Source organism: Pelmatolapia mariae, linkage group LG3_W, assembly GCF_036321145.2.
Source record: "Pelmatolapia mariae isolate MD_Pm_ZW linkage group LG3_W, Pm_UMD_F_2, whole genome shotgun sequence".
NCBI classification, from domain to species: domain Eukaryota; kingdom Metazoa; phylum Chordata; class Actinopteri; order Cichliformes; family Cichlidae; genus Pelmatolapia; species Pelmatolapia mariae.
In genome coordinates this window covers 78,290,723-78,315,819 of record NC_086229.1, presented here as the reverse complement: position 1 = coordinate 78,315,819, position 25,097 = coordinate 78,290,723, and the positions used below count along the sequence as shown (strand labels likewise).

The 25,097-nt window shown below is 41.2% G+C and overlaps 1 protein-coding gene across 2 annotated transcripts in view; it reads left to right on the top strand.

The window, feature by feature from the left end:
- Nucleotides 1-1,066: 1,066 nt before the first annotated feature.
- arap2 (ArfGAP with RhoGAP domain, ankyrin repeat and PH domain 2) overlaps nt 1,067-25,097 on the top strand; it is a 158,976-nt gene continuing 134,945 nt past the window's right edge. For both annotated transcript variants that reach the window (XM_063469944.1, XM_063469942.1), the window contains exons 1-7: nt 1,067-1,219; nt 4,089-4,936; nt 6,275-6,354; nt 15,550-15,626; nt 15,949-16,013; nt 17,514-17,873; nt 18,649-18,718. In XM_063469944.1, coding sequence (XP_063326014.1) covers nt 4,152-4,936; nt 6,275-6,354; nt 15,550-15,626; nt 15,949-16,013; nt 17,514-17,873; nt 18,649-18,718 — 1,437 coding nt within the window. In that variant the 5' untranslated portion in view covers nt 1,067-1,219; nt 4,089-4,151. The remainder of the gene's footprint in view (nt 1,220-4,088; nt 4,937-6,274; nt 6,355-15,549; nt 15,627-15,948; nt 16,014-17,513; nt 17,874-18,648; nt 18,719-25,097) is intronic.

The window sequence follows — 25,097 nt, the reverse complement described above, 5'->3', positions numbered from 1 at the left end:
TTAACCTAACATTCCAAGTCTTTGGAAGGTGGTGGCAACGTGAAAGCATTTAAAATTTTCACGTCATTCTATAATAGATGTTACTAATAATAAATGACTATTATTCATCGTGTTGTTTAGAGCTGTGCCTTACCTGTTGCCGGATCAGGCGTCCTCAGAGGCAGGCCGCAGTAATGTAGCACTGTGTCGCCATCATGTGGCCGATGCCACACACTGCACGCATTTCCCTCCTATTAAGATCTTTATCACTTTAAATAAATAAATAAAAAGCCCAGAATTTATGAAAAAACAAAGGAAAACATGAAAACGAAAATTATAATCTTTTTTATAAAATAAAATATTTATAATTTTAAATTATCGTGGGGACGAGCTAAAAAATTAAAAAAATATATTAAAAAATATATATAAAAATAAATGATATCAATTGTCATACGCCCATGTTTTTTGTTAGGGTCAAGGGTTAAGTAAACTTTATATATTTAATAAAAAAAAATGTAAAAACCGCCATGACAAAATATTATACTATATTTAAACAACACACAAAATCTTAAAATTGTAAAAACAAACAAACAAACAAAAACAAAACAAAAAAAGTGAAAGTAAATATATTTATTTATTTTTGTAACTTTATCTTATAAGGGATTTTTAAACGCCATCATTAATTATGTTTTCTTGTAGTTTTTATACTTGAATGAAAATAAGCCGGAGCTTCGTTATTATTATTATCATTATCATTGATGCTGTTTTAAGTGAACGTGTTGGCAGCCAGCTTGCATTCCTGCCTGTGTTGAATGCATATCCCGGGGCTCCGGGATCAAGCCGGGACATGCAAGTATTCCCAACAAATACCACTCAAGTGCCTCCACTTTGTATTCTTCCTCTTTATTTTTAAATTTTTAATTTGCCTCAGTTTCAACTTCTTAAAAAAGAAAAGAGAAAAACTCGGTGACAGTTTAGTAATAAGCAGAGAGCAGCCAGCCGATCATTAACACGATCGGAGCCTGCGGTGTTCAGTTTTACGAGCGGTCTGAGCGGAGGGAAGGTCACTGCTTGTTGGCAGTGAACTCCTGAAATGGGCGTGGAGTTGCGCTCAACAGTCGGAAACAGTCGAGTGTGTAAAACCAAGAAAGAAAGAAAAAGAAAAGAAAAACAAAAGGAGTCAACAGAGACTCAGAGAGGCGCTAATATGAGAGAAAGCGGACGCAGCTGGTGCGCTAAGGTGAGCAGCTTTCCTCCTCTTTGTAAAGCAGAGCGGTTAGTGTAGAGTGTTGCGTTTACGGTTAGAAAAAAAAGAAAAACCCAGAAACGTGGGAACCGAACTGAAAATAAATAAATAAATAAATAAATAAACAAATAAAGTCCGTTTTAGTTTTTAATGCGCTCCCACAGGAAGTGTGGGTACAGATTTATGTGTGTTGCACTGCGTGTAACGAGAAGGCGGACTGCCTCGCTCAGACCTGACCTGACGTGTGTTGCGTTATATCGTAGTGGTGTGTAACGCACTTTGTGCGTGTGTGTGTGTGTGTTTGCGCGCGCGTGTGTGTGTCCCAAAAAAGTCCTGAAAGTGTCGACACGTAGTCGCACGTGCGAGCCTCCGGTACCGCTCGCGCTCAGTGAAAGCATACTCCCGGCTCTTAATACGGACAGCTGAGTGTTACATTTTGCTAGTGCTTTATCTTCGTCTACTACAAAAACAAAAAACACACCGCTGAAACACTGAAGGTGACAGCAGAGGCTGGTTAAAACATGGTAAAGGTTTGCGGGTATTTTCTGTGTGAAAACAGGAAGGGTTTGAGATTTTGGACGATGATTTGGACTTTGTTCAAAGTGGGCTGGCTGAGAGGATGTGCACATACATGAGGTAGGTTGTGTGTGCATGCATGGGCGTGCGTCCTCTCTGACTCACTGCCTGCACTGTATAACCATACCTGTGGTGTGGGTGAAGTTGCTGGCTTGTGGGTGACACACACACCCACACAGACATACAACCATCTTGTGTTGGCAGCCATTTATTTTGTAGACACCCCCGCAAAAAAGTATAACTCTATTATGTCTACACACGCTTCATGTGCCTTTGTGGCATGTGTGCGCTGTTTGTCTGTCTCCTGAACTTCTCCTTTTTTTTTGCCCTTTGCTATTGATCTGCACACCCTGATCTAACGTTCCACTCTCCGGGCAGCAGCTGTGGATCAAAACTCCCATATCCTGCCTGTAATAATGTTTGCTTGCTTAACTGCGTGTGTGTGTGCCTTTTTATAGGTTGAAGTTTGTGTGTGGATGTGGAGCAGGTCAGGTCAAATGTGCTGGCAAGCTTCACAGAGTGCGAGCCACTACAGATCCCTGCGTGGTGCTGAGGCTTCCCAGTCCTCAGAAGGGCTACTCCATAGACTCTATCGATCCCCATTATAAGGACTTAATACAGTCAAATATGACGTGGGACTGTGGAACAGTGGACTGCGCCACTGCCTGCATCTTCTCTGCTGATATCACACCAGAGGCTCATATCACTCTCGTGATAAAAGCGATAAGAGAATCAGTTTCCGTTTGTGTTAATTTCATCAGCGTCTTGTTTTATAAATGACAAACACATGCAGTAACCCCCCCCCAAAAAAAGCCTGTTTACTTAAAAGCAGAAGTAACACTTCAGGTTGCCTGTGTGCTGCCGGGTTGCAACTCAAGAGGAGAAGTAGTCATGACAAGAGGTTGTTGATGTATCTTCCTGTGTTTGTGTGTATTTGTGTGTAAGATAGAGAACTAGCAGTGAGAGACCAGTTGTGCCACTTAGTTCATCAGCCCTTCACTCTTAAGACTTGCTGGTGTCAGGATGCAGACGCTTAAAAGTAGCCCGCCATTAGAAGGGTTATGATATGTTGGCTTTGAGCTGTGGTGCCTGGATTCTTAAACACAGTTGAGGTAAGTGCTCTGTAAAGGCTGTGCCATAGGGCCAGGCTGTGACAGTGTACAATATTTCCTCATAGCTCTTGCTGTTTCCTGCTGCTTCATCCAGGAGTATTGCAGATGTGCTTCGTGTTATTTTGGCTGCATATAAATATTCTCACGGTGATTTTAAAGAAGATATTTTTAGTCACCTTTATCGCTTGTTAAGGCAGTCAGTGCCACCCTCAAAAGATCAAAAACTCCCACGGTCATCTTTTAGTTAAGTTTTTTGTGTACCCAGGTCAGATATAGGGTGAGGTTCACAGAGGGCCTTTTGCTTTGTTTAGTTGTGCAATGGTTCTTTTTATATGCTTCTGTGCAGCTATTTTTTACCTCTCTTGTTGCCGTCATTTACTTTTATTTTGAGTTTAATGCATTGGCCCCAAAAAACCCCACCATACGTAAAGGAGGATCTGACTACTACAATAATGTGAGCAATATGTAGAGAAATATCATCATATCCAGAGAAATTCATTGTAACTCACTTCATGGACCACATTAATGGGGAAGTGAAAATCTGATATCGTGAAATTCAGTTGTAATTGATTTGGAGGGTAAGATTGATGGCCGGCCACTCTATCATTGGCTGTTTTTTGTTGTGAGGCGATTGTTTTGGTTATTTTATTGTTTTATTTCGCAGTTTTAGCCGTCTCCGTCTTTGAAAATTCACCTTGGTAAATAACTATAAAGCACAACTGAAAGCGTGAAGTTAAAGGAACTGATAGTTAGATTGGTGCATATTACACGCGATCTTGCACTATTTTCTGTAAATGGCGATTGAAAATCATTTCTCTGTGCAGAGCAGACGCGCGTGTCTTCGCAAATATTTAATTTCCGGTCGCAAAATTGCCTGACCTTATTGATCTTCTAATCTAATTCTCAATAAGAAGTGAGTGCTAGTATCTTTCAAAATATTGATCTCTTTCTTAAACTGGGTCATGTTTCCATAGCCAGAATTGTTTAACACTATCAAACTGAACACTTAAAAAATTCTCTGTAAGTTAAATTCGTTATAGGTTTGGGTAATTGCAGCTTGTCGCAAAGAACCTAACTTTATATTTTAAATTCTGTGTGAGTTTGGACTTCAAAGTTCTTGTCCGTGGATTGCTTTACCTGTCATTTATTTTTCTCTCTTTTTGTTTTACCTTCAGAGTAAAGCTGGCCTTCTCCACCTTTTAAAAGTCTCCCCAATGTGGCAAACGTGGGTTTAGAGGATGATGTTTGCAGCTCCAGAGCCCAGCCAAGAGATCGTGGAGTGGCTCTCCAGCCTCCGCTTGTCTCACTATGCCCCGTTTTTCCATCAGGGAGGTTATAAATCTCTGGAAGACTGCATGGACCTGACAGAAGAGAGTCTTCTTGAGCTCAAAGTGCTGCCGACAGGCCACCGTAGACGCATCCTCCGGAGTCTGGAGGCACTGGGGTTCAAGCAGCTGAGTGGAGGGGAAGATGAAAGTGAAGAGGATGGAGCAAAGAACTTGAGGGCTCAAAGGAAGCCAGTGCTATACCCAAGACATATCTTCCTGAAAGATAGAAAGAGGGGGGCATCATGTCAGCAACCAAAGGAAAAGAGCAATCACGATTTGGAAGCGAGTCAGAGTTTACCTCCAGGAGCAGGACTGGGAGAAAAAGCTGAAAACCTTCCAAGGAGCAGTTACCTCGTCCCGCCTCGACCAGCCCCACGTAACCCCAAGAACATTCAGAAATCTGCACAGACCTGCCTGCCTGCTTCCGCACGTTCCAACAGCAGCAGCGAGTCCCTCTCCGCTTCTGAAATACCAGATCGAGAGATTAAAACAGAAGATCTGTTGCGTGGCACGAACTCCATTGCCTGTTCTGGTGACGATGGGGGTTTTCAAGGTGAAATGGTTGAAAACTCAATTTATGAGGGGCCGCCCAATTTAAATCCTCCTGTTGGTCAGAGGCTTAGTCGCTCCTACAAACTCAGGCACCGGCCTGTTCCTGAAATCCCAAATCCAACCACAGTGCCACTTCAGGACAGGTACTGCAGTTAAGTTCATTTGGTGTTTGTTTGACATTTTGGGAAATAGGCTCACGTGAGTTGGATACAATACGAACATGTTGTTGTTAATTATACAATTAATAAGCAAAAAAAGGCTTTAAAAAAGAAGGAAAAAATCAAAACACATATAAGAAAACTATATAAATGGATTATAAGAAGTCGATTAGCTTTGTTGTTTACTCTGCATTTGTGGTAAGATATAAGCTCGTAAAAGTTTGAATATTTATGTTACAGATATGTAATTAAAGCCTCACCAATTTACTGCTGGGGAAGTGTTAGCTATTTGCTCATTTGTTGGTATCACCATTTATAACAGCGAATACATAAAAAATAAAGTAAATAAGATGATTAATGCAGCTGAAAGAACATAAATAATATATTTAATGTGATCCTAACTGAGACGGAGCCCAGCCAACGTGTACCTGTTTCAGTCTTTTAAAGGCCAGAGTTCCCCAAATTGGCAGTTGGATGCTCTGTGCTAGCTGTAGCTTGTTAGCTTTTGGTATAGGCTTCATGTTTACCCTACGTTGGTAACAAAGAAGATACAACTTGTTGGTTTGCTTGTGTTAATAGGAAGGTTTTGAAAATCTGTACAGAGTGAAGCTAGCTATTTCCATTTCTTTAAATTCTTTTCTCGGCTTCGTCATCGACAGGATGTAGCTAAGCTAGCTGTTGTTGCTAGGGATCGCTTTGTGTCTAAACTCAGATTCTCTGAATGTAATCATAGTTTTTATTTAACTATTTCCTGAAACATCTAACATCTTTATAAAGGAGTGTGCTTTATGTATTTTATTTAGTTTCAGTTTTTGTCTCTGGCAGTATCTTCATATTCTCTGCATGGCCACGAGAGGTACACATCAATCTTCTTACGCTCAGCAAGGAGTACATTTTCAAGTCAATTCCCCCAAATGTTGAACGATTCATATAAGCAGAAAGTTTGACTTTATAAAAGTTTAGGAGCAGTTTTTGGGTCCAAATCAAACAAGTACAAATAACAAAGGCAAAAACACTTGGAGAGATGTGTTTTCATGCTGCCGTGCTAGGAATTAATGCAAAGCCAAATCTTTTTCTCGTTGTTTTCAGATTTACACTGATGGAGAACCCGAGGCCTCTAATTTCATGTTCAAATCTGCAATCCGCGCGCATTAATACCTCTCTCACTGATGTACTTTTAAACTGTGAAACTAACTTTCAGACTTCCACATCTCTTTTTCTAAAGGCCTTTACGTTAACATGGTGTCACAGATTTTCCCACGTGCTGCTCTGCTGGTTCTAATCCACTGTTTTTTTTTTTTCTCTCTCCCTCTTCCTCCTCAGCGCACCGCCATCGCAAACAACCAGCCCTGAACACCTAACCGGCTCCGATGGTCCCACCGGTGCAAACGGCATACAGAAAGGTACACACAGTCTTTCAGCTGCATCCGCTTTATCTCTGCCATGAATATTTCATTCCACAGTAGAGGCAGCAGCGGTGCTGTTGTTTGCCCGGATGAAAGTAGGGAGAGGAGATGAGGGGTAGTGTGTAGGTGGGGTGAGGGTGTTCAGAGGCTGGTGTCGTGGGAAACGCCGGCACCCCCTTTTTCAAGAGCTGATCTCACAGGGAATATGCTCTCTCACATCTTGTCCCTCAGCGAGACCCTGGTGTGTATTTCTGTCACAGTGCTCTCCAAAGTTTTTTAGAAGTTGTTTAAGTTTGCTAACAGCACACAGACTCGTAGTACAACCATTACAAATATGTTTTTGAATCCTTCCCAGCCCTGTTTATTGGGCCTAGTCGGCCCCACCACCTGAAGTAGATGCACTCTCTTAGGATTATGTGATGCTCTTCTATGATGACAGTCTGTACAAATATGTGGTAAACACCCTTGAACGTGTCAGTCTTTTTGGGACCATATGTGACCACATGGTAACATCGCCCCTCGCAGCGAATCAACAGATTTCTGTCCGCGTTTTTTGACATTTCCTTTATGCTCCTTTCTTGTTCCGCGTGCCTTTACCGCAGCAGTCTCCTGGCGGTCTTGTTTTTCCAACGTCTTCTCTGTATGGAACAAGGCAGGGAGTGAGACTTGAGAGAAAGGCACGACAGTGAAGTGGGTTGGGAGGAACGAGCAGGGGAAGGATGCAAAGCAGGCTGAGAGAGACGGAGGAAGAGAGGGAGCCGAGACGGTCCCAGAGCAGGGAAACGGGGAGCTCGACTAGCAAGTAAAAAACTCCCTGCACAGCAAGGCCTAGCAAGGCGTTATTTGACATATCATTTTACCCGAGCATATTTGAAGAGTTTATGCCGAGATGAGAAACAAGCAGTGCAGTCTCACAGAATGATTGTTGTATTAAATCAAAACTTGCTACTGGAGGCTGGCAGAATTTTAATTAACACCTTCTCTCCTCCTCTCGAATTTTAAAATCTCATTAAGGAGGCAGTTTTCTGTCTAGTGCTTCTCTATCAGCTCTACAGCAGCACAGCAGACTGTTCAGGGTCTTCAGTAATTTGAATTAAAAAAGTATTACTTTATTAGTTACACCTTGATACTACTATGTTGGACCACCTTCTGAACTCTTTTTTTCCAAAAAGACGGCCTACCTCGCACCCTTAACGATGAGTTTGACATTAGGGCTGTCACAAATGATTATTTTGATAGTCGACTAGTCACCGATTATTTTTGCAATTAGTCGACTAATCATTGGATCCTTTGGACATAAATCGTACAGCTTATTACATCAGCATGCATCTGCTCTCATATAACTATCATTAGCTTACAGCTTGAAGTGTTTAAGGTATGTGCTAACTAAAAATAAAGACAAAATGATAGTTTATTAAACTTTTGAATTGAATGAATTTTGCAGATTGTCTCAGTGGAGTTTAACCCTGGCGGACTTGGTACCATAGAACCAAGTCCGCCAGACCTTATATTATATATTTACATGCTGTAGTGCCATTTTTGGGAGCATTTCAAGTTGCTATACATCAATACAACCATTATAGCCCAAATTTTAATAATATGTATGCATTAAGTGCATAGTGATTACATAAATTGCAAAAAAGTGCAATAAACTACAAAAAAATTGAAAATCGTTTTTGTTTTTTTAACATATATTTCTAGTTAGAGAAATTTAAGAGGCTTATCCCTCAAAACTGTAAATACAAAAAAGTTGCACAAACTAGTTTCCCACCACAGGAAATTTATTTTAAGTGTCTTCATAGTTTTATTTTTGAAATACACCAATTTTCATATACTGCAGGAAAAACGAAAATAAATATTATTTGCAAATTTGCAAAAAAAGCAGCATATGCATCAAAATAAACTATTTCCAGCAGTGCAATATGAGTCCTAAGCATCCCAGAAACGACACAGAAAGTCATAAAGTCAAACATAACTTTTAAAAACACCAGTATAGGGTCATAAGGCCACGATGGTAAAAAACTACATTTCCGCAAAATGACGTCACTTCCAGTTTCGGGAAGGTCATGGCGGACATGCAACAGTTCACGCTGATGGACGTAGGAAGTGTTTTGAACAGCTGATCGGATCGGCAAAGCGTTTTTCTGGAATATTATGTTTTTGTTGCTGCAAGCGCTTTTTATGCAGTTTTTGCAAAGCTATATGTAGAAGGAAACTGTGACCTAGGACAAGCTGATGGCATAAGATGTAAGTACAACTCCTCTAGTTTCATATGCAAAAAAAATTATTGCGCTAGCTTACGTGGTTGCAGAGCTACTGGGATTTAAAAATAGTTACGCAAAACGGAGCGTTTCCGCTCCGACCGGCTTTAAAGGGTTAATAAACTCAGCCGTCTGCTCCTTGCTATCTAAAATATAACAGGACACTGGAGTAAATTCTCGAGCATCTCACACTTCTGTTTAATCAGTTTTCTGTTTGACGTTTATTCAGCTGTGTAAAAACTATAACTTTAATCTCAGCTGAACCAATTTACTCAGGAACAAATAAAACACTGAAAAAAGCCAAACAATAACATTTTTAAGTTATCTAAGTGATTTATATATCATGTTTAACCTGAGTAGCGAAAGACCGCGGGGGGTTTGAAAACGATTTGCTGGGAGTCCGGTGTTCTCACCAGCTGTAGTGAGCCTTGAACCCCGGCTAGCTATCGAGCTGCTGGGTAACAGACGTCTCCGAAAACGTCGGAGCACTTTTACAAATATGTGGTGTCTTGATAAACCGAGCAGATATTTGAAGTTTACACAGCTACATTCTCGCCTGAAAATATGTTAAAAGTTTATTTTGTGACCTAGAAAGAGTAATGAAAGTAATATTAAAACTAAGTAGCTGCCGCCATTGTTGAAAACTGGAATTGGCTGAGCCGTGCTATGAATTCTGGGATAGGTTGGGCCACAAAGATATACGCCCGACCCATCCTTCAAATCTGGGGAAAAGTAGGACACATTTGTTGGCTGCGTTTGCAGAAGTCTTTGAATTTGGACAGACTTCGTCGCGTCGCTGTAACGTAATTGGTCTACAAATGCGGCCTCTGAAGGATGCGGCCCCTGAAGGATGCGGCCCCTGAATTTGGACACAGCTACGATACCGGAGTTGCTTCTTCTTCGCGGTTTCCTTGTACATGCAGTGCTGCCATCTTCTGTTTCAGTCCGTTATTACACTCTTAAATCCTACTACTTATTCCTGCGTCTTTCAGGATCTTACAAAGCTTCAAACGACCCGTCGACTATTAAATCTGTCGTTGACGTAATCGTGACTAGTCGACTAATCGTGGCAGCCCTTTTTAACATATAAGTATATATCAATAAAGACATGGTTTGGCGACCATCTGGGCTTTTCAAAGGATAGCTGCATAGGCAGAGACCACCCTCACTCATTTCTGACCCAGTCAGTTTATTCTATAAGAAGGCCTAAAATATATCAGAAATCTCTCAGTTCAGAAAAGAGCTTCAAGGGTTACTCATCGTTGGCTTATAGAGGCATAAAAAGTTAAGTTTTCATGGGATAGATTCACCAAGGTGCTGGAGGTTTTGGTGCATATTGATGTGATAGCATCACACAGTTACCATGATGCGAATCTTCTGGTCAACCACACCCCAAAGTTGCTCTATTGGATTGAAATTCATTGACTGTGGAGGCCATTTGAGTACGGTGAGCTCATCGGTAGCTTCAAGAAACCAGTTTGAGATGATCTGAGCTTTGTGACGTGGTGTGTTATCCTGCTGGATGCAGTCATCAGAAGATGGGTACACTTTAGTCATAAAAGGATGGACATGGTCACCAACAATACTCAGGCTGGGGTTTAAATGATGCTCATTTGGTACTAAGTGGCCGAAAGTGTGACAAGAAAACATCCCGCACAACATTACACCACCAGCTGCCTGAACTGTTGATACAAGGCAGGATGGATTCATGCTTTTATGTTGTTTACGCCAAATTCTGATACTACCATCTGAATGTCACAGCAGAAATCATGTATTGATCTTGGTGTGTTGACCAAATACTAAAACTAAGGACGTACTCTTTTTACTCCACTTTTTTATTATTATTTTTTGTTTCAACACTTGATTTAGTTTTAGCTAACTTTAATAACCTTGGTGTCAAACTACTGCACTTATTTCATTTTGATGGTGATTGATAAATAAATAATCCTCAGTGTCTTATGGTACAAAGACAACTCCGTTTAGTCGTCTTTTTGTGTTTTCATCGCCTTCGCTTCAGCGTATATATCTCTTGAACGCCTTGATGGAACTTCTTTAAAGTTGGCACACACATTCACTTGGATGCGAGGGCTTTTCATTTGAAGTGATTACTTGAAGTGCTGAGTTTGTATTGTGGCGAGTAGGCGTGAGTTATTCTGTGCTGGCAAAAAAATAGAAGAAAAAAGGAAGCACTGCGTGGCTCTGATGGCTGAGCTGACAGGTGTTCTTCAGTTGGGCAGGTAGAAGTACAAAGAACAAAATTCAGGAAAACTAGATGCTGTGTGGTTCATGCGTAACTATAGAAAACTACTGAGGCACTCTGTCTTTGTGTAAAACGATACTTTAAGTTTATTTTTCGAGCAAATTGGCAAGAAAGAAGCAGACTAACACATATCCTCTGAGTTTTCATCGGGATCTGTGTTGATTCAGTGATGCCGAGAGTGTTTTTGCTTTATTTACCTTCACATTAGATTAGCGAAGCTGGTGACCATCGCCGTGTTGGTAATGCTCTGGTCGCGCAGACAAACCAAAGCAATCGCCCTTATCAGATTAAAAGCATAATGCAGTAGCTTGACCAGACGTAAACACGACTAACTGTACTCATCAGACGATAGCAGATAAAAGCACGCTTATAATACACTGATGCTGCAGATAAAATCACATCTGCTTCGAACAGTTAGCATGCTTACCGTGATGCAGTTTAAATGCTAATTTGCTGATGTACAACTGGTGTAATGCATTAATGGAAATCTATCAAATTTTTATGTAACTTATCAGAGATGCTGGTGATTAAAAAAATGCACACAAGAAAGCTTGATGTGTAAAATGAAGATGAGTATGTGCACACACTAGCTGCTATTTCTAGGTCAGCTATCAAGTTTGAGCAAAGGTGAGTTATTCATCATGCAGCCTCCTTTGAGCTGTACTGAATCAGGTTGAGGATGACAGTCAGCTGGGTTTGATCTCATTAAAGGCTTGTTCAAGGAAATTAACTTGCAGGCTGTGACTTAACTTTACACCAGAGGATTGCTCACCAGTGTGTTGGCGGGACAACAGCATCAGAGCTAAGTGAAAGTGTCAAAAGTCAAATTGTTATTCTAAGTAGAGAGGGGCTCTCCAAGTGTGAAACCATTGTTGCACTGAAGGTTTCCAAAAACACTCTGCACAAACTGCATCAGTTGTATCAGGCAGACCAAATGTGAGAGCGTGCTCTCAGAGGATCAGTACATTAGGCTTTGCTAGCTGAGAGATAAAGAATCATACAGAATTTGTTAAATACATAACGCCACACTCCAGTCTGCAGAAATCCTGGTAAACACTAGGCTGTCTAGCAGAGGTCTCAGAGGATGAGTGGCGGTCTGTAAACCACTTCTTAGGGCTGGGAGGGGAGGGAGGGAACGAGGCCAAACTCTGGGGGTGGGATAAGACACGCCAGCTTTTCGCAGAGGATGAAAAGTTCCTGTTTACTGAGAATCCGTGTTTGGGATTTGTGGCACTAACAGAAGAGTGTATGAATTTTCCTTTGTACAAAACTGAGATTGGGCTGTCACAGTGTGAACCTGCTGACTCGCAATATGAAGACTGCAGTTTCTGTGTGTTCAACCGTAAATGAGAACAATGTCTTGAAGTGTAATTAAAAACTACGTTGTGACACCAGCAAAATGCTGTTTCCTTTAAATTAAAATCTTTACTTATAAACACAGTTAAATAATCTTGCACTGCAGCAGAAGAGGAAATGAATCATGCAGTGTACAAGCTGATTGCTAAAATTAAAATATGCATTTCAAAAAGCCAAAATTTCTCAGTTTCAGCAAGTGGAAGCCACATTTCATCAAAGTAAAACTAGTATTATTGCGTTTTACTTTAAATTACATTTAGGAGTTTTTTCCATAAATTTAATATGAGAATTTTCATGTTATTTTTCTTAAATATATAATTTAAGAATGTGTATTTTTAATTCATCCAGAAAGCCTGTATTATTTATGTGTATTTGTCATTTATAACAAGTCAAACAGGGAAACAGCTGACCTGCTAGACAAACAACCAAAACTACAAAGGTTAATACCCTGTACTGAAACAGTGGCCACATTGATGCATTACTGTAATAAGTGCTGGACATGTATATGCATCCATTTGCCTCCAGAACCTGCTTTGTGGCACAGACTCAACAGGGTGCTAGAAACATTTCTCTGAGATTTTGGTTCATGCTACCATGATAGTGTCACACAGTTGCCACAGATTTGTCAGCTACACATCCATGATGGGAATATCCCGTTCCACCACATCCCAAAGGTGCTCTATTGGATTGAGAACTGGCTGTTCTCAAATGGCCTCCACTCACTGATTGAGTGATGGTCACTGTCAAGAGATGATTTGAACTTTGAGACATAGCATGTAATGCTACTGGAAACAGCCATCGGAAGATGGGTGCCCTCCAATCAGCAGCAATACTCAGGAGTTTAAGTTACTGTTGCCTTTCTGTTGGCTTGAAGCAGTCTGACTGTTCTTAACTTACCTCCCCTAACCATAACAAGGCACAAGATACTTTCTCTATTTTGGACCATTCTCTGTAAACCCTCGTGTGAACATGGGTGATATAGCCTCAAGCTTATAGTTCAAGAAAACTCAGAACAACAGTGGTATTTACTTCTAAGTGTAAGTAAATAAAGGAGATTTTTCATTCTTTTCCAGCAAGCTCCTGTCAATGATGGCACACTTCTTAATTTGACGTTTTAAACCTATTGAAACAAGGTGCCAACAGCAGCAACGTTATAGTACAGTGGTAATGACCCAGCATAAGTTAGACATAAGCACAAAAGCAGCCTAGGCAGATTTTAATTTAGTGTAAGAATATCTAAAGTAAGTTGGCATAGTAATTCATTAGCAGCTGCATAACATTTTCACATAATGAAATATAAATATGTTTTCTGCCTGGGATGTTGAGCCTTGGGTCGAGTTTTTTGACCAGCTGCTTAAAGTCCATTTGCGCTTTCTGTCATATGGCATGCAGCTAGCAAGGTTATGTGATTGGATTACATTTGGGTCGCACATCAGCAGCTGCATCACCAGTATCTCCTCCTTCACAGCCCGGATGTACTCGACTGTGTGCCTTTACCTCATATGGTGAAACGTGTTAGTTGCTTCAAAGCAAAGCCGTTTTCTTTCATATTTTGAAGAATATTCTGCTTTGTCGGAAGATATTCAAGTAGCTTCCTCTGTATATTTTTGGAGGCAGACACACGACTCTCGTTCTCAGACACACCCACGCTTTTCTCATAAATGCCCACACTACGTAATGTAAATGCAATGTAAATGCATCGCAAAAATATTGCTATGTTATTTAAATTTACATTGGTATTATTGTGAATGATATGATATGGTACAGCGCAACACTAGATTCTCACCTTCAAAGTAGTGTAAATCACCTTGCTTCACTGTAGTTAGCTGTTTAGCACGCAGTTGAACAGCTGAAGTAACTCTAGCTAATAAGGTTAGCTAATAATGTTAGCTTGTTAGCATGCTAACATTTTCTAAACGGCACTAAACAAAGGCCTCTCTAGTTAATCTTATTGTAGATTACTTTGTAAATGAATCTTTTCTTGTACAGAATTAGAAATAAACTTTTACAGTAAAAAAAGAATTTTAAATGTTAGCTAGTAAAGCAGTGCTGTAGAGTTGACCGTTTCGTGCTTTAAATACTGCTAACTTTAGGGAAGCATTGCACGAAATAAACTGTTTGGTGACTAATTTGAATTCATGCAGTTTCAGTTCTGTGTCCTCCCTGCTCAGCAATGAGGTGTCACAAACAAGTAATAACAAAGTAACCCATACCTCCCCAACGTAAAGACAGGAGAAACAAAATAATCTCCACGCTAACACCAAGCTGCTGGTTGCATCTAAGTCGTTTCCCAGATTGCGACTTGACAGTCTGCTCATGAGCAGATAAAGAAGCAGAGAAACAAATGCAGAAGCTGGCAACCGATCCAGCGAGGGAAGAGTAGAGGGAATCAGACAGGAATTGAATACAGCAGCATCCGACGGCCCTCTGAGAGACCCATGAGTGGCCTGAAGGTCGGCTGATGGATGATGATTGATGGTCGCTATCTGCGCACCAAGCCTCTCTGTGGAGAGGGCGACTTTGTTGGAGTGGATTCTGTCATCAAGTAAATTGACCTCTTCATAAAGCTTACCGTGCCCTCTGTGTACTTCGGTAATGGGCTGCATTGTTTGGAAGTGTGTGTCTGTAAGGATTTCAAAAGTAGTACATTCATGTCCGTAGGAGTGCGAGTGTCTACGTATATGGCTGTAGATCCTTTTAATGTCTATGTTTGTCTCGAGGCGTCTTTACGTGTCCGAGGGTGTTTCGATCTTTGTACGCCACTGTCAGCGCGCATATCTGCTCCTCCACCCGTGTCTGTGTGTGTGTCTAGCCCTGTGGCGGCGTCTTCTGGCCCTCACAATCCTCAGGAGAGGGCGGTGTCATTTTTCACAGTGACAGGCAGCGGCCCACGCAGGGTGGCCCGGGGTCTCCAGACTAATAGCGTCTGGCCGGAGTCTCTACGCTCTTCTTCTTCATCTTCGCTTCCACCAACCACGGTCCCTGCAGGAGCCCAGACAGAGAAATGGTCTTGGCAGCGAGGACCGCACTTTCATTTTGTGTGTTGGGATGAGGGCCGAGGCAGAAACACAGGCATGCTGAAGCGAAATTTAATTGGTGTATTTGCTTGCACGGATCAATCGTTCACACGTTTGCTCAGATCAGTGAGTTAGTCTAATCAAAGGACACTATAACATCTGAGTGATTAAAAATTGAACTGGAACAATCCAGTTAAGCTTTCTACTTTCAAGCACCACGTTTAGGCTTTCACACTGTGTTTTGCAAGTTTCAGTGCCGTGACAAACCACCATCGTGTTGTCTCTGTGTCCTTTTTAGCTCCACTTCAAAGAACCCTGACGCCTATTGCTCCCTACGGTGAAATATTCCTGTTCAACACCCCCAAAAGTGCTCCGGTAAGACAGCGTACACTCCCACTACTGGACAGTGAGTAGCAGCTCGCCAAAGAGGAACAGACATTTCTCAGATCTTCGACACTATCTTCACACTAGTTTCGGCCGCAGTCCGCACACTCAACTTCCCTCTCAGTGTTAGTGCTGTCACTGTAGACACACAGAGTGTAAAATGTGCTCGTTTCAGCTTGCCCCCTGAGGTTAATAGAAATGTCACCTCGCTGCTAAAGTTAACATAGTTTAGTGCACCGAGACAATAACTGTGTCTGACTGAAAGATGGACACCTCCTTTTCATCTGATGCTAATCTCTGCTGTGTTCTCTAGGACCAAGGTGCTAAAGAAGGGCCCCACAAGGGTTTAAAGGACAAGATAAAACGGAGGAAACAGAGGTATAGTATGCTCACGTAATGCTGCTCTAGCTCACTCTGGATATATACACAAAGAAATCCAGATATTTGAATGAAGACTGGGATTCATACACTGCAGATTTTGTTGTATAATGGCATGTAAAGTGCTGATAACAGTATGTGGCCACTTTGCATGAGAAAAAATAACTAGTGTGATTAGCTACACTAGAAATATTAAATATATATATCCTTCCTCAGATTTGTGAGAATGGGCCTTCTTAAAGAGGCAGAACACCGAAATGTCAACTTTTTTCTTCTTCTTTTCCTTCTTGCTGCCATCCTATTTAGGCTGCCTTTAGTTTGCAGGTATTGGCTGCAGAGATCTGTCTCTTCTCCCGAATGTAATGAAACCAGATTGCACTTGCCTTGTGCTGGTGAAAGTGCCCCTCCCAGGTTTTACTGCAGCAGTGTTTACAGAAAGCAATTTCATGTAGGAACCGTTTTCTTTATAGCCAAGCTACATCCACCAAGCAAACGAAGCATGCAGCCTAGCTAACTTTGCAGCTCAGTTCCGGAGAACACCATTATTCCAGTACTCCTGCTAGAAACACGTGCCTCTTGTCACACTTTAGTGCACGCTTCCCTCTGCCCAGTGATACGGCCAGTTCAATAGAAAGGAAACAGTTCCCACATGAAACTGCTCACTACTTGATTGTGTGTAAGCGAAGGCAGCCGTCTCTGTAGTGACGACAGAACCGAGGAACTCGTACAGTCTACATAGATAAATATAAATACTTCAGGAGGCAATTAGCCTAGCTTACTTTTGTGCTGCATGGTTCTTTCTGTTTCTTATGCTGATTCAAACAGTATAAGAATCAGTTAGCTGAATGATAATGACATAAGCAAATAATTAACAAGTTAGTAATTCCTGTCAAAATTTGCTTCAAAACAACATTTTTGATGTCAATGAAATGAGGGTATTCCAAATATGTCATGTCAGTCACATTGTTCTCCGAGTAAAGAAGCCCCGCCCACCCTCTATTCCAAACTTGTTTTTAGTAGATGAGCCAATCAGGAGAAAGTGAAGGCTGAACAAAAAGTAGCTGAACAATGGCTGTACCAAGGCCTCAGAATAATATAATTCAAAATTATTTTAAGCTGTAGATCATGTAAAGCTACTCTAATAGAGGCAACCATTCATCGCGGATGGCCGCCCCTTCCTAAGCCTGGTTCTGCTGGAGGTTTCATCCTGTTAAAGGGGAGTTTTTCCTTCCCATGGTCGCCATGTGCTTGCTCACAGACAGTTATCTGATTGTTGGAGTTTTCTTTGTATTATTGTAGAGTCTTTACCATAAAATATAAAGCACCTTGAGGCAGGTGTCATTGTGATTTGACCATAAATAAAACTGAACTGAAACCTGGAAATAAGCACAATAGGGTTCTTTTAGCAAAGCAGCATTTTTCTCTTAACATGTGATGCATACACAAGGTAATTCCTGATTAACTGCTAATGCCATCTAACTATTGATGTCCTCTGTGCAGAAAAAAGACACCACTGAAGAAAGAGTCCAAAGAAAAAATGTCTCCACCAGCTATTCCAGACCCTTACGGGGACGACTACTCCACAGTGGACGAGTGTGCTGCCGTTTTGCCGCAGGCATGTGTGGACCAAAGTTTTTCCAAGACCCCTGACCCCGCTGCTGCTGTCGGTCCAGCTGCCTCTGGCTCTAATAATAAATCCTTGATCATGGTGAATTGTGACCTCTACTCACAACCTGCAGACTCTGTGGGGGCCGCAGAGAAAAGTGGACTGCCTGATATTTCTCCATATGCATGCTTCTATGGAGTCCCCAAACGGCAGGTGCTCAAAGTGGGTTGGCTGGACAAGCTGTCACCTCAAGGGTAGGTTACACTGCTTCATACTAGTATTTAGAGGTAGCTCTACATGCATGAAGGTCAATTTTTCTGCAGCTCCACTCTGCCTGGAGGATATTTATATCCTCTTAAGATCAGTGCAGGTTTAGTGTATATACTTTTTTTTTACACCTCTGAAACCCAACATGCATCTCAAATGGCCAGAAAACTGTTCTCTAATAAATTTTGCACTCTCTTCTGCTTCCCGTGTGTCTTCTATCTTGGATGATTGCTTAAAACTGATAAATGGTATTGGATACAGAAGCAGATCTATCTATAATGCAGGGCACTATCGAAAGGAAAGAAAAAAGAAGATGGGAGATAACCTCGTAGCATTGAGATGCACGATATGTCTTATTTCAGTTAGTTCAGCTTTCCTGTCAAAAACTACATTTTCTTTTCCCCGTGTCTCCCTCGGTGCTACACGTTCCACTGTTGCTTGAAGCCACAGCTATCAGTCATTTGCTTCCTTTTTATATTCTCCTTCCTCACCTGATTAGCATAACTTTGGCAAACTGCCCTTGGGCTGTTGAATATTCAAACTGGAAGTGGCCATTTGTTTTGATTATGCTAATTGACAGCTGTTGAAACAACTCTTGACATTAATGAAACAATGACACTCTTGATGAAATATGAGTACCTGTACAGAGCGGATCACTGACTCACTGTCCTGAGATTTGGGGATTTCGCTTGATTTCTTTTTTTGGTTAATTACTTTGTGAGTGTATCAAACACATTTCCGCTTCTCTTTTTTTGTGTGCAGAAAATGTGTTTTTCAGAGGAGGTGGGTGAGATTTGATGGTGAGAGTTTGACCTACTACAACAACGACAAGGTAGGTAATGGGGGGAAATACGGCCTTAAACGTCTTGCTTTGCCAAACTTTTCTCTTCCTTGTGTCCTGCTGACACACTCTCCACCGTCACACTGGCAAAGTCTGCTTCATTCCTCTGTGCTGCGAGCAGCTGAGCCAAGTTCCTAAGTGTTCCCTTCGTTCTCTCCGCCTTCTCATTGTCATCATTATTAGCTTGGCAGAGTAAAGAATGGGGGCAAGGACAGAGCGACATTACACCACGCATGATGGGCCAGCACTCTCTGTGCCCACCCAGCCATACAGTAAAGTACATTGATGTTGGCACCTGACCAGTTCTCTGGGAAAGAAAGATGGAGAGGGAAAGCCTTCCTCAGCATTTCTCTGTCCCTTTCTCTTCTCTCTCTCTCTCTCTCTCTTTCGTTTTATTCTCCCTACATCTTAAATTTCGCTTAGTATTGCCTAACTCATCTTCAGACGAAGAGAGAACTGCGTCAGGGTTGGGTGAGAGTTGTAAAAGATGCTACAGAGGCTGCAGACATACATGCAAGCACTGTTTTTCTCCTCATTCAGTCACTTAAAACATTGACTGAATGCTGAATCATTTAATGGTTTTGATAAAATACAACAGTGAATCAAACAATTTTTCCATCGACCGCCAATAATTTCTAAATGATACAAGTTCTGTGAACTGGCAGACTGAAGACCGTATTTATTGTCGCCGTTATGCTACATCTGTGAGCTAACCAGGCTTGTCAATGGGTAGCGATGTGTCATATCTGTGTCAGACCCATTTCCATCTTACCTTTTTTAGGAAATACAAAGAGATTTTCAAAGTAAGACATGTCTGAATTTAGATTAAGTAAAGAGCTAAACAAAATGTGGAAATATGACCAAGCTATAGATGGTAATGGTTAAAACAATTTTGAGTTTGAGAGAAGCTTAATTATAGTAGGGCTGAAATCACGTTAAGTTCCAAATTGGAATCTAATCAACCGAAACCCATTTATTATTCCACATATAACTTTCTTACTTTGTGTTGATAGTTGGGGTGTGTAACCTTGATGTGTCCTCAGTCACTCAATATAATCTTGAAAAGTCTAAAGCACGGGTTGTGAAGGGCCGCATCAATGAGCTGAACTTAGTTATGCGCAATATTAATTTTAACTCCTTCAAAGCTTATTGATGCAGCCCTCCACAACAGTCCCACTTTCTCATGTGTCCCCTTGGGAAACTCGATTGCCTACCTCTGGTCTAGAGGATGAATCAGAAGAGAAAACAACAAATGTATTTAAAACATAAAAACAGTATCAGTTTTCTCATTCGAGTGGTTGCAAAGCGGCTTTCAGACATCCAGCAAGTGTAAGTAAGCTAGAGAAGCCTAAATGGCATGCTCTGTATTGAAGTTTCAAATACAAATAGAAGGGTATTGGGTGATGTGGAAATGCATTGAAATGAGCTGATCTGCAATGCTTTAAATAAGCTTGACTTGAATTTTGTAACAATGCTATAATTTTAGGCTCGATACTGATACTCAGTATGATGTATGCTGTTTTTGATGTCATAAGTGAAATAAATGACACAAAAAATTCAAGACAAATTTCACAAAAGTATTGTTTTATTATTAGCCATAGCTGCTACCTTATAATGCTAATTTAGTTGACAGTTAATGTTGGCTTTGAGTAATAGCTAATAATTTAACAGCTAACATTAATGTGTTTGTTTACTAGATCAATATTTATGATAGCTGCTTTAAAGTTGTTAAAATGGGAGCTTTAGTCACTTCCAAATTCATCATAAAATGTTGTTTAGTTTTCTGAATATCCACTGCTGTTCATGTGTTCAGCTGCTAGTGGAGGGAGGGGCAGTGTGCCTGTCTGTCTGCAGCGGTGCTGTGTGAAGTTGTGAGCCAACTTTTTAGTAATCTGAGAAGTGATTTCCCGAACTAAGTGTGAACTTAAAAAAGGGAAGTATTCCTACATAAAGCTAAAACAGTTAGCTATCAAAGTATAACATCCTCCCAAATCTCTATGCAAAATCTACATGCTCGCTTGTACCGCAGTCAAGAAACTGTTATTGCGATTAAATATTTTCTGCATTCAGAAATTTTTTTTTTGGAGTACATTGGATATGATTAAACACACACATCAGTTTGGGAACCTGGGAGCTGACTGATAGTGGAGCTTGATGGGAAAGGCAAACATTAAATCATGTATAGAAGGAGTTGTTGGATACATGGTTAGAGTATGTGGAATTTAGCACAGTCAAACTTTTTATTATGCAAGTCTTTTAGTTTCAAGTCTGACATAATGTGCTTTGCCATTATGCTCTCACTAATGACCACTGGATGTGTTTTGCAGTAGGAACAGGCACATTTACTGCGTGTGTGTGGATGTGTGTTTGAGCAGTGACCCCATATCCCCCTCCTAGGGCCAACTTGTTTTCGCTGCAGCAGCATTGCACAACATCACAATCAATGATGTGGGACCTGTCTGATGCCTGCTCGTTAATCACTTACTAATTATAGCTCTTCATGCTCTCTCGCTCCCTTTGCCTCTCTCTCTCTTTTTCCCCTCGTTTTCCCATTCCAATGCATATGTCGCTTTATTTATCAGGACACGCTCCATCAACAGCAGGGCGGGAATCGGCAGGGAGGCCAACGAGTCAGCACTTTATACTCTGTGTCACTGTCGGTGCAGGGATGACAGTCTCTGGAAAGATGAAAGTTTGCTTTAATGTGTGTGTTTGTGTGTGTGTGTGTGAGCGAGCATTGTTGTTTAGACTTTTAAAAGTATAAAAAGACTTCTAAAGTCCTGCCAGTGTGACTCTCCCCTGTGAGACAGTAGAGGACTTCATCATGTTTTGGGTGAATGGAAAGGTTGAGTACAATGTCTCTGTCATCCTTGCTTTGTGCGGCCAGCTGAGGCCCTGCACCACCCAGCATGCCACCCACTGCCACCTCCAGAGGGTTAGCGCGGGGGTAGAAGAACATTAAAAGGAAGTCTCTCAGCACTGGTTTATGTCAGAAACTGAACTATGAGTTGGTGGCTTTCTTTCCCTCGCTGTGCTGAGACGTGTATTCTTGTGACTACAAAAAAAAATGCTGTACTCCTCAAGCTACATAACCTTTTTGTTGTCTTCCTGATGTGGGGGTTCAGAATCTGCACAGCTCATCTCAGAGGAGTTGTACTCATTACAAGATTATGTCAGTCAGAGAGATCTGAGGCAAGAGTAAATACAAGAACAAAAACAAGCAATTTTGAGAACTGTTTTCAAAGGAAAGCGATTTAAGCATGCTAGGCACCAGTTAGAGATAATTTGCAGGCTAAATTAACCTATAAACATTAAAAAGTTAAAGCAAGAAATAAAGTTAAGCTAGACTTAGTTTACATTGAATTTTTAGGCTCATATTAGTCAGTGAAATTGTGTCTAATTAGGTAAAACTTGATATACAGCATATAGTCAGTAGCTTAGTGATGCTAACAGTGCTAACACGTTTACCGTGCTAATCAAATATTGACTAGATTATGTGAGATTATGCTAATTAAACAAGCTGAAACATTACATTCTTTCTATTATGAATTAAACATGTCCTTCATGAGCAGTAAAAAGTGTTTGAATACTACTAGTATTTTGTGGTGGTTAATTGTAGCTAATGCTACAAAGCTACACTGCTAACTGACCAAGTATCTCACTGGTCTCCAGGCCTGTGTCACGCAAGCCTAGATGCCAGTTGACAATACTCTGGCAACTACCGGTTGTTTGGGGGGAAAAATGTGTATTTCCCTACGAGTTGGTGAATGAATGCTTGGTGCTCGGTGAAATTGCTCACAAAGCGGAAAATGTTGCGGCTGCAGCAGTTGCTCATCGGTTACGTGGAGGAGCCCGACTTCTTTGCAAACACACACTAACCACTAGCTAAGTGACAGTGAAACTGAGAAGTGTGAAACAAATTGGACACAGAGATAATTCACTTTCAAAGTAATGTTGACTGAAGCAGTAGAACACAACTTTTACTTTAAACGATCTCACTTCACAGTTTGTCATATTTTTTTCACATTCTACTCACAACATTACCAAAGCAAGGAGGCTTATTTATTTTATTCTTTGGGATCAATTTGACCTAGCCATCACAAGCAGCCCCTTGCTAACTGGTTGGAGACTATACAGTTTTTGCTGATAAGTCTTTAGGCCTGTGTCTCTGAAGCCTTAACAAATGATAATGTCTATAAAAGATTTAAACCTGGAGCATTGGGTAATGAAACAAAAAATATTCTTTTATTGCATTTGTAACTGTGTGAGTCGAAGTTGCTTATAAAATTTTGACCTGATGAGGCCATCAGACAAATCTTCTTTCTTTAGTTTAAATGAAAAACGGTTTGCCCTTTTGAGTCATATCTCAAAAGACACAAGCAAAAAACAGACTTCTGCAGTCTGCACTGAGCTTCAGTTTGGACTCTTAGATCGAGTCAATACTGATATGAGTATGTTTTTCTTTCTTTATCACGTTCTGTCTCTAGCATTCGTACACAAAAACAAAAATGCCTACACGCTAAAACATTCCCATGCTTGTTCTCTTTGCCAAACTTTCCAACACCCAAAAAGCTCTTTTTTTTGTAGCTGAAAACCCCCCTGGGATCTGTCAGCACCAGACAGAACTAATCGCACTTAATCGCAGTCGCAACTTGAAGGTCTCTGGCCGCGATGATGTCATCATAGGGGTAGCGGAGGTGGCGTGGGAGAGTAGCGAGATCCACAGTCTCACTTCTCTCTCTGTGCAGCATTGTATCCAATCTGTCTGATCAATCACGCCTTTCGCCTGATTTCGTCAACAGTGGGATTGACTTGGGAGAAAGCTGCGGGCCTGAGATGTAGTCTCCGGGGTCCCTATATTGGTGTCGTGTGTGTGCGTGCGTGCATGAAGACAGTCCAAAGCCTGGCTTCAGGGTAGTGAGAGGAGGAAGTGGAGGAGGATGGCTGCGAGGGATGAAGAGATGAGAGGCTGGGGTGGGGGATGAAGCTGGATAGAAGGCCAAAGGGGAGATGAGGTTTTAGGACAGGGGATCAGTCTTTCAGTGTGTCTGTCTGTCTGTGTGTTAGTCAGTCTGATGTGGAAAAGCTCCCTTGCAAGCTTGAAAGCTTCTCTACTTACTATCTCCAGTATCATCCTAAGATGCCTGCTCTGATGCTGAGTGTTTCCTTTTTTCACTGTGAGTGTGTGTGTGTGTGTGTGTGTGTGTGTGTGTGTGTGTGTGTGTGTGTATACATCCTTAAAATTTCTTTTATTTTGACTCCCAGGACCCTGATCAAGTGCCCTAATGCAGTCAAGTTCAGTAATTATTAACGTACCTTTAGCTGCTCCCATTAATGGCTTTTATGTTTTAACATGTTTATAGTGAATGCGATCTATTACCTAAATTTCTAGATTTCCTCAGATCGTTCGAGTTTTTTTTTAATCATCTGTCAGCTTCATGTTTTTATTTTATGATCTGCAAAATAAGCGTTGTGATTCATTTTTCTCACTAGTTTTGTTTTTTAGTCTCAGCAGGCAGTGAGCTCTAAGGAAAAAAAAAATCCAAACCCCAGTGTACACATCCTGCCCGGCACCACATGTCAGACAAAGTTGGTGATTAGCCGATGCCACTCGCTAACATAGGGAAGCATTTGGCAAATAAACAGCCTGATATTTTGCTCAGCGGTGGGTGATGGAGGACGCCGAGCGACTTAAATCCATCAAATGATCAAATGGACAAAAACACAGCCTGAAATAAATACTGTTAAACGGATTCTGTCTGTCAGCAGTAGGGAGACGGTGGTATTAGTGTTTGCTGTTTCTATTCACAGTCAGTTCTGCTGTCCCCGAGAGAGGGAGGGGAGGGAAAACAGCGTAACCTCTAAACTAACACTTGGAAGGGAACCAGACTTTGGTTAAAAATGAGGATTATAATTCGACTCCATTAGGACTTTAAAGTCTAAATCTTTTATTCTGGTCTGATCCTCAGACAACAGATATGAGAGATATGAATGATCTCACAACTTCACTGTTCACAGTTAGGCATAAATTATTTGGTTTTTACATGTTTAAAAAACAGAAAACACAGACGCCATCGACTTCTAAATACTGCATGCAGCTCGCTGATCGTGGATGCTTTTCCCGGGAGGTGCAATTTTTCCCTCCAGCCAGTTGGTGTCCTCATGCCTCCACTGAAAATCTGAGCGTTTGAGATGCCAGAACCTTAACTCCATGCTGGTGGTAAAACCTCCTCCATCCTTTTTCTTTTCTTTTTTTTTTTTTAACCCTCCTCCCTGTTTTTTTTCTTTTTTTTTTCTTTTTCTTCTCTCCACACGGCGCCTCTATTATTGTAGGCTTTAGCTCCATTGCTCTGCCTTAATTGTTTCCTGA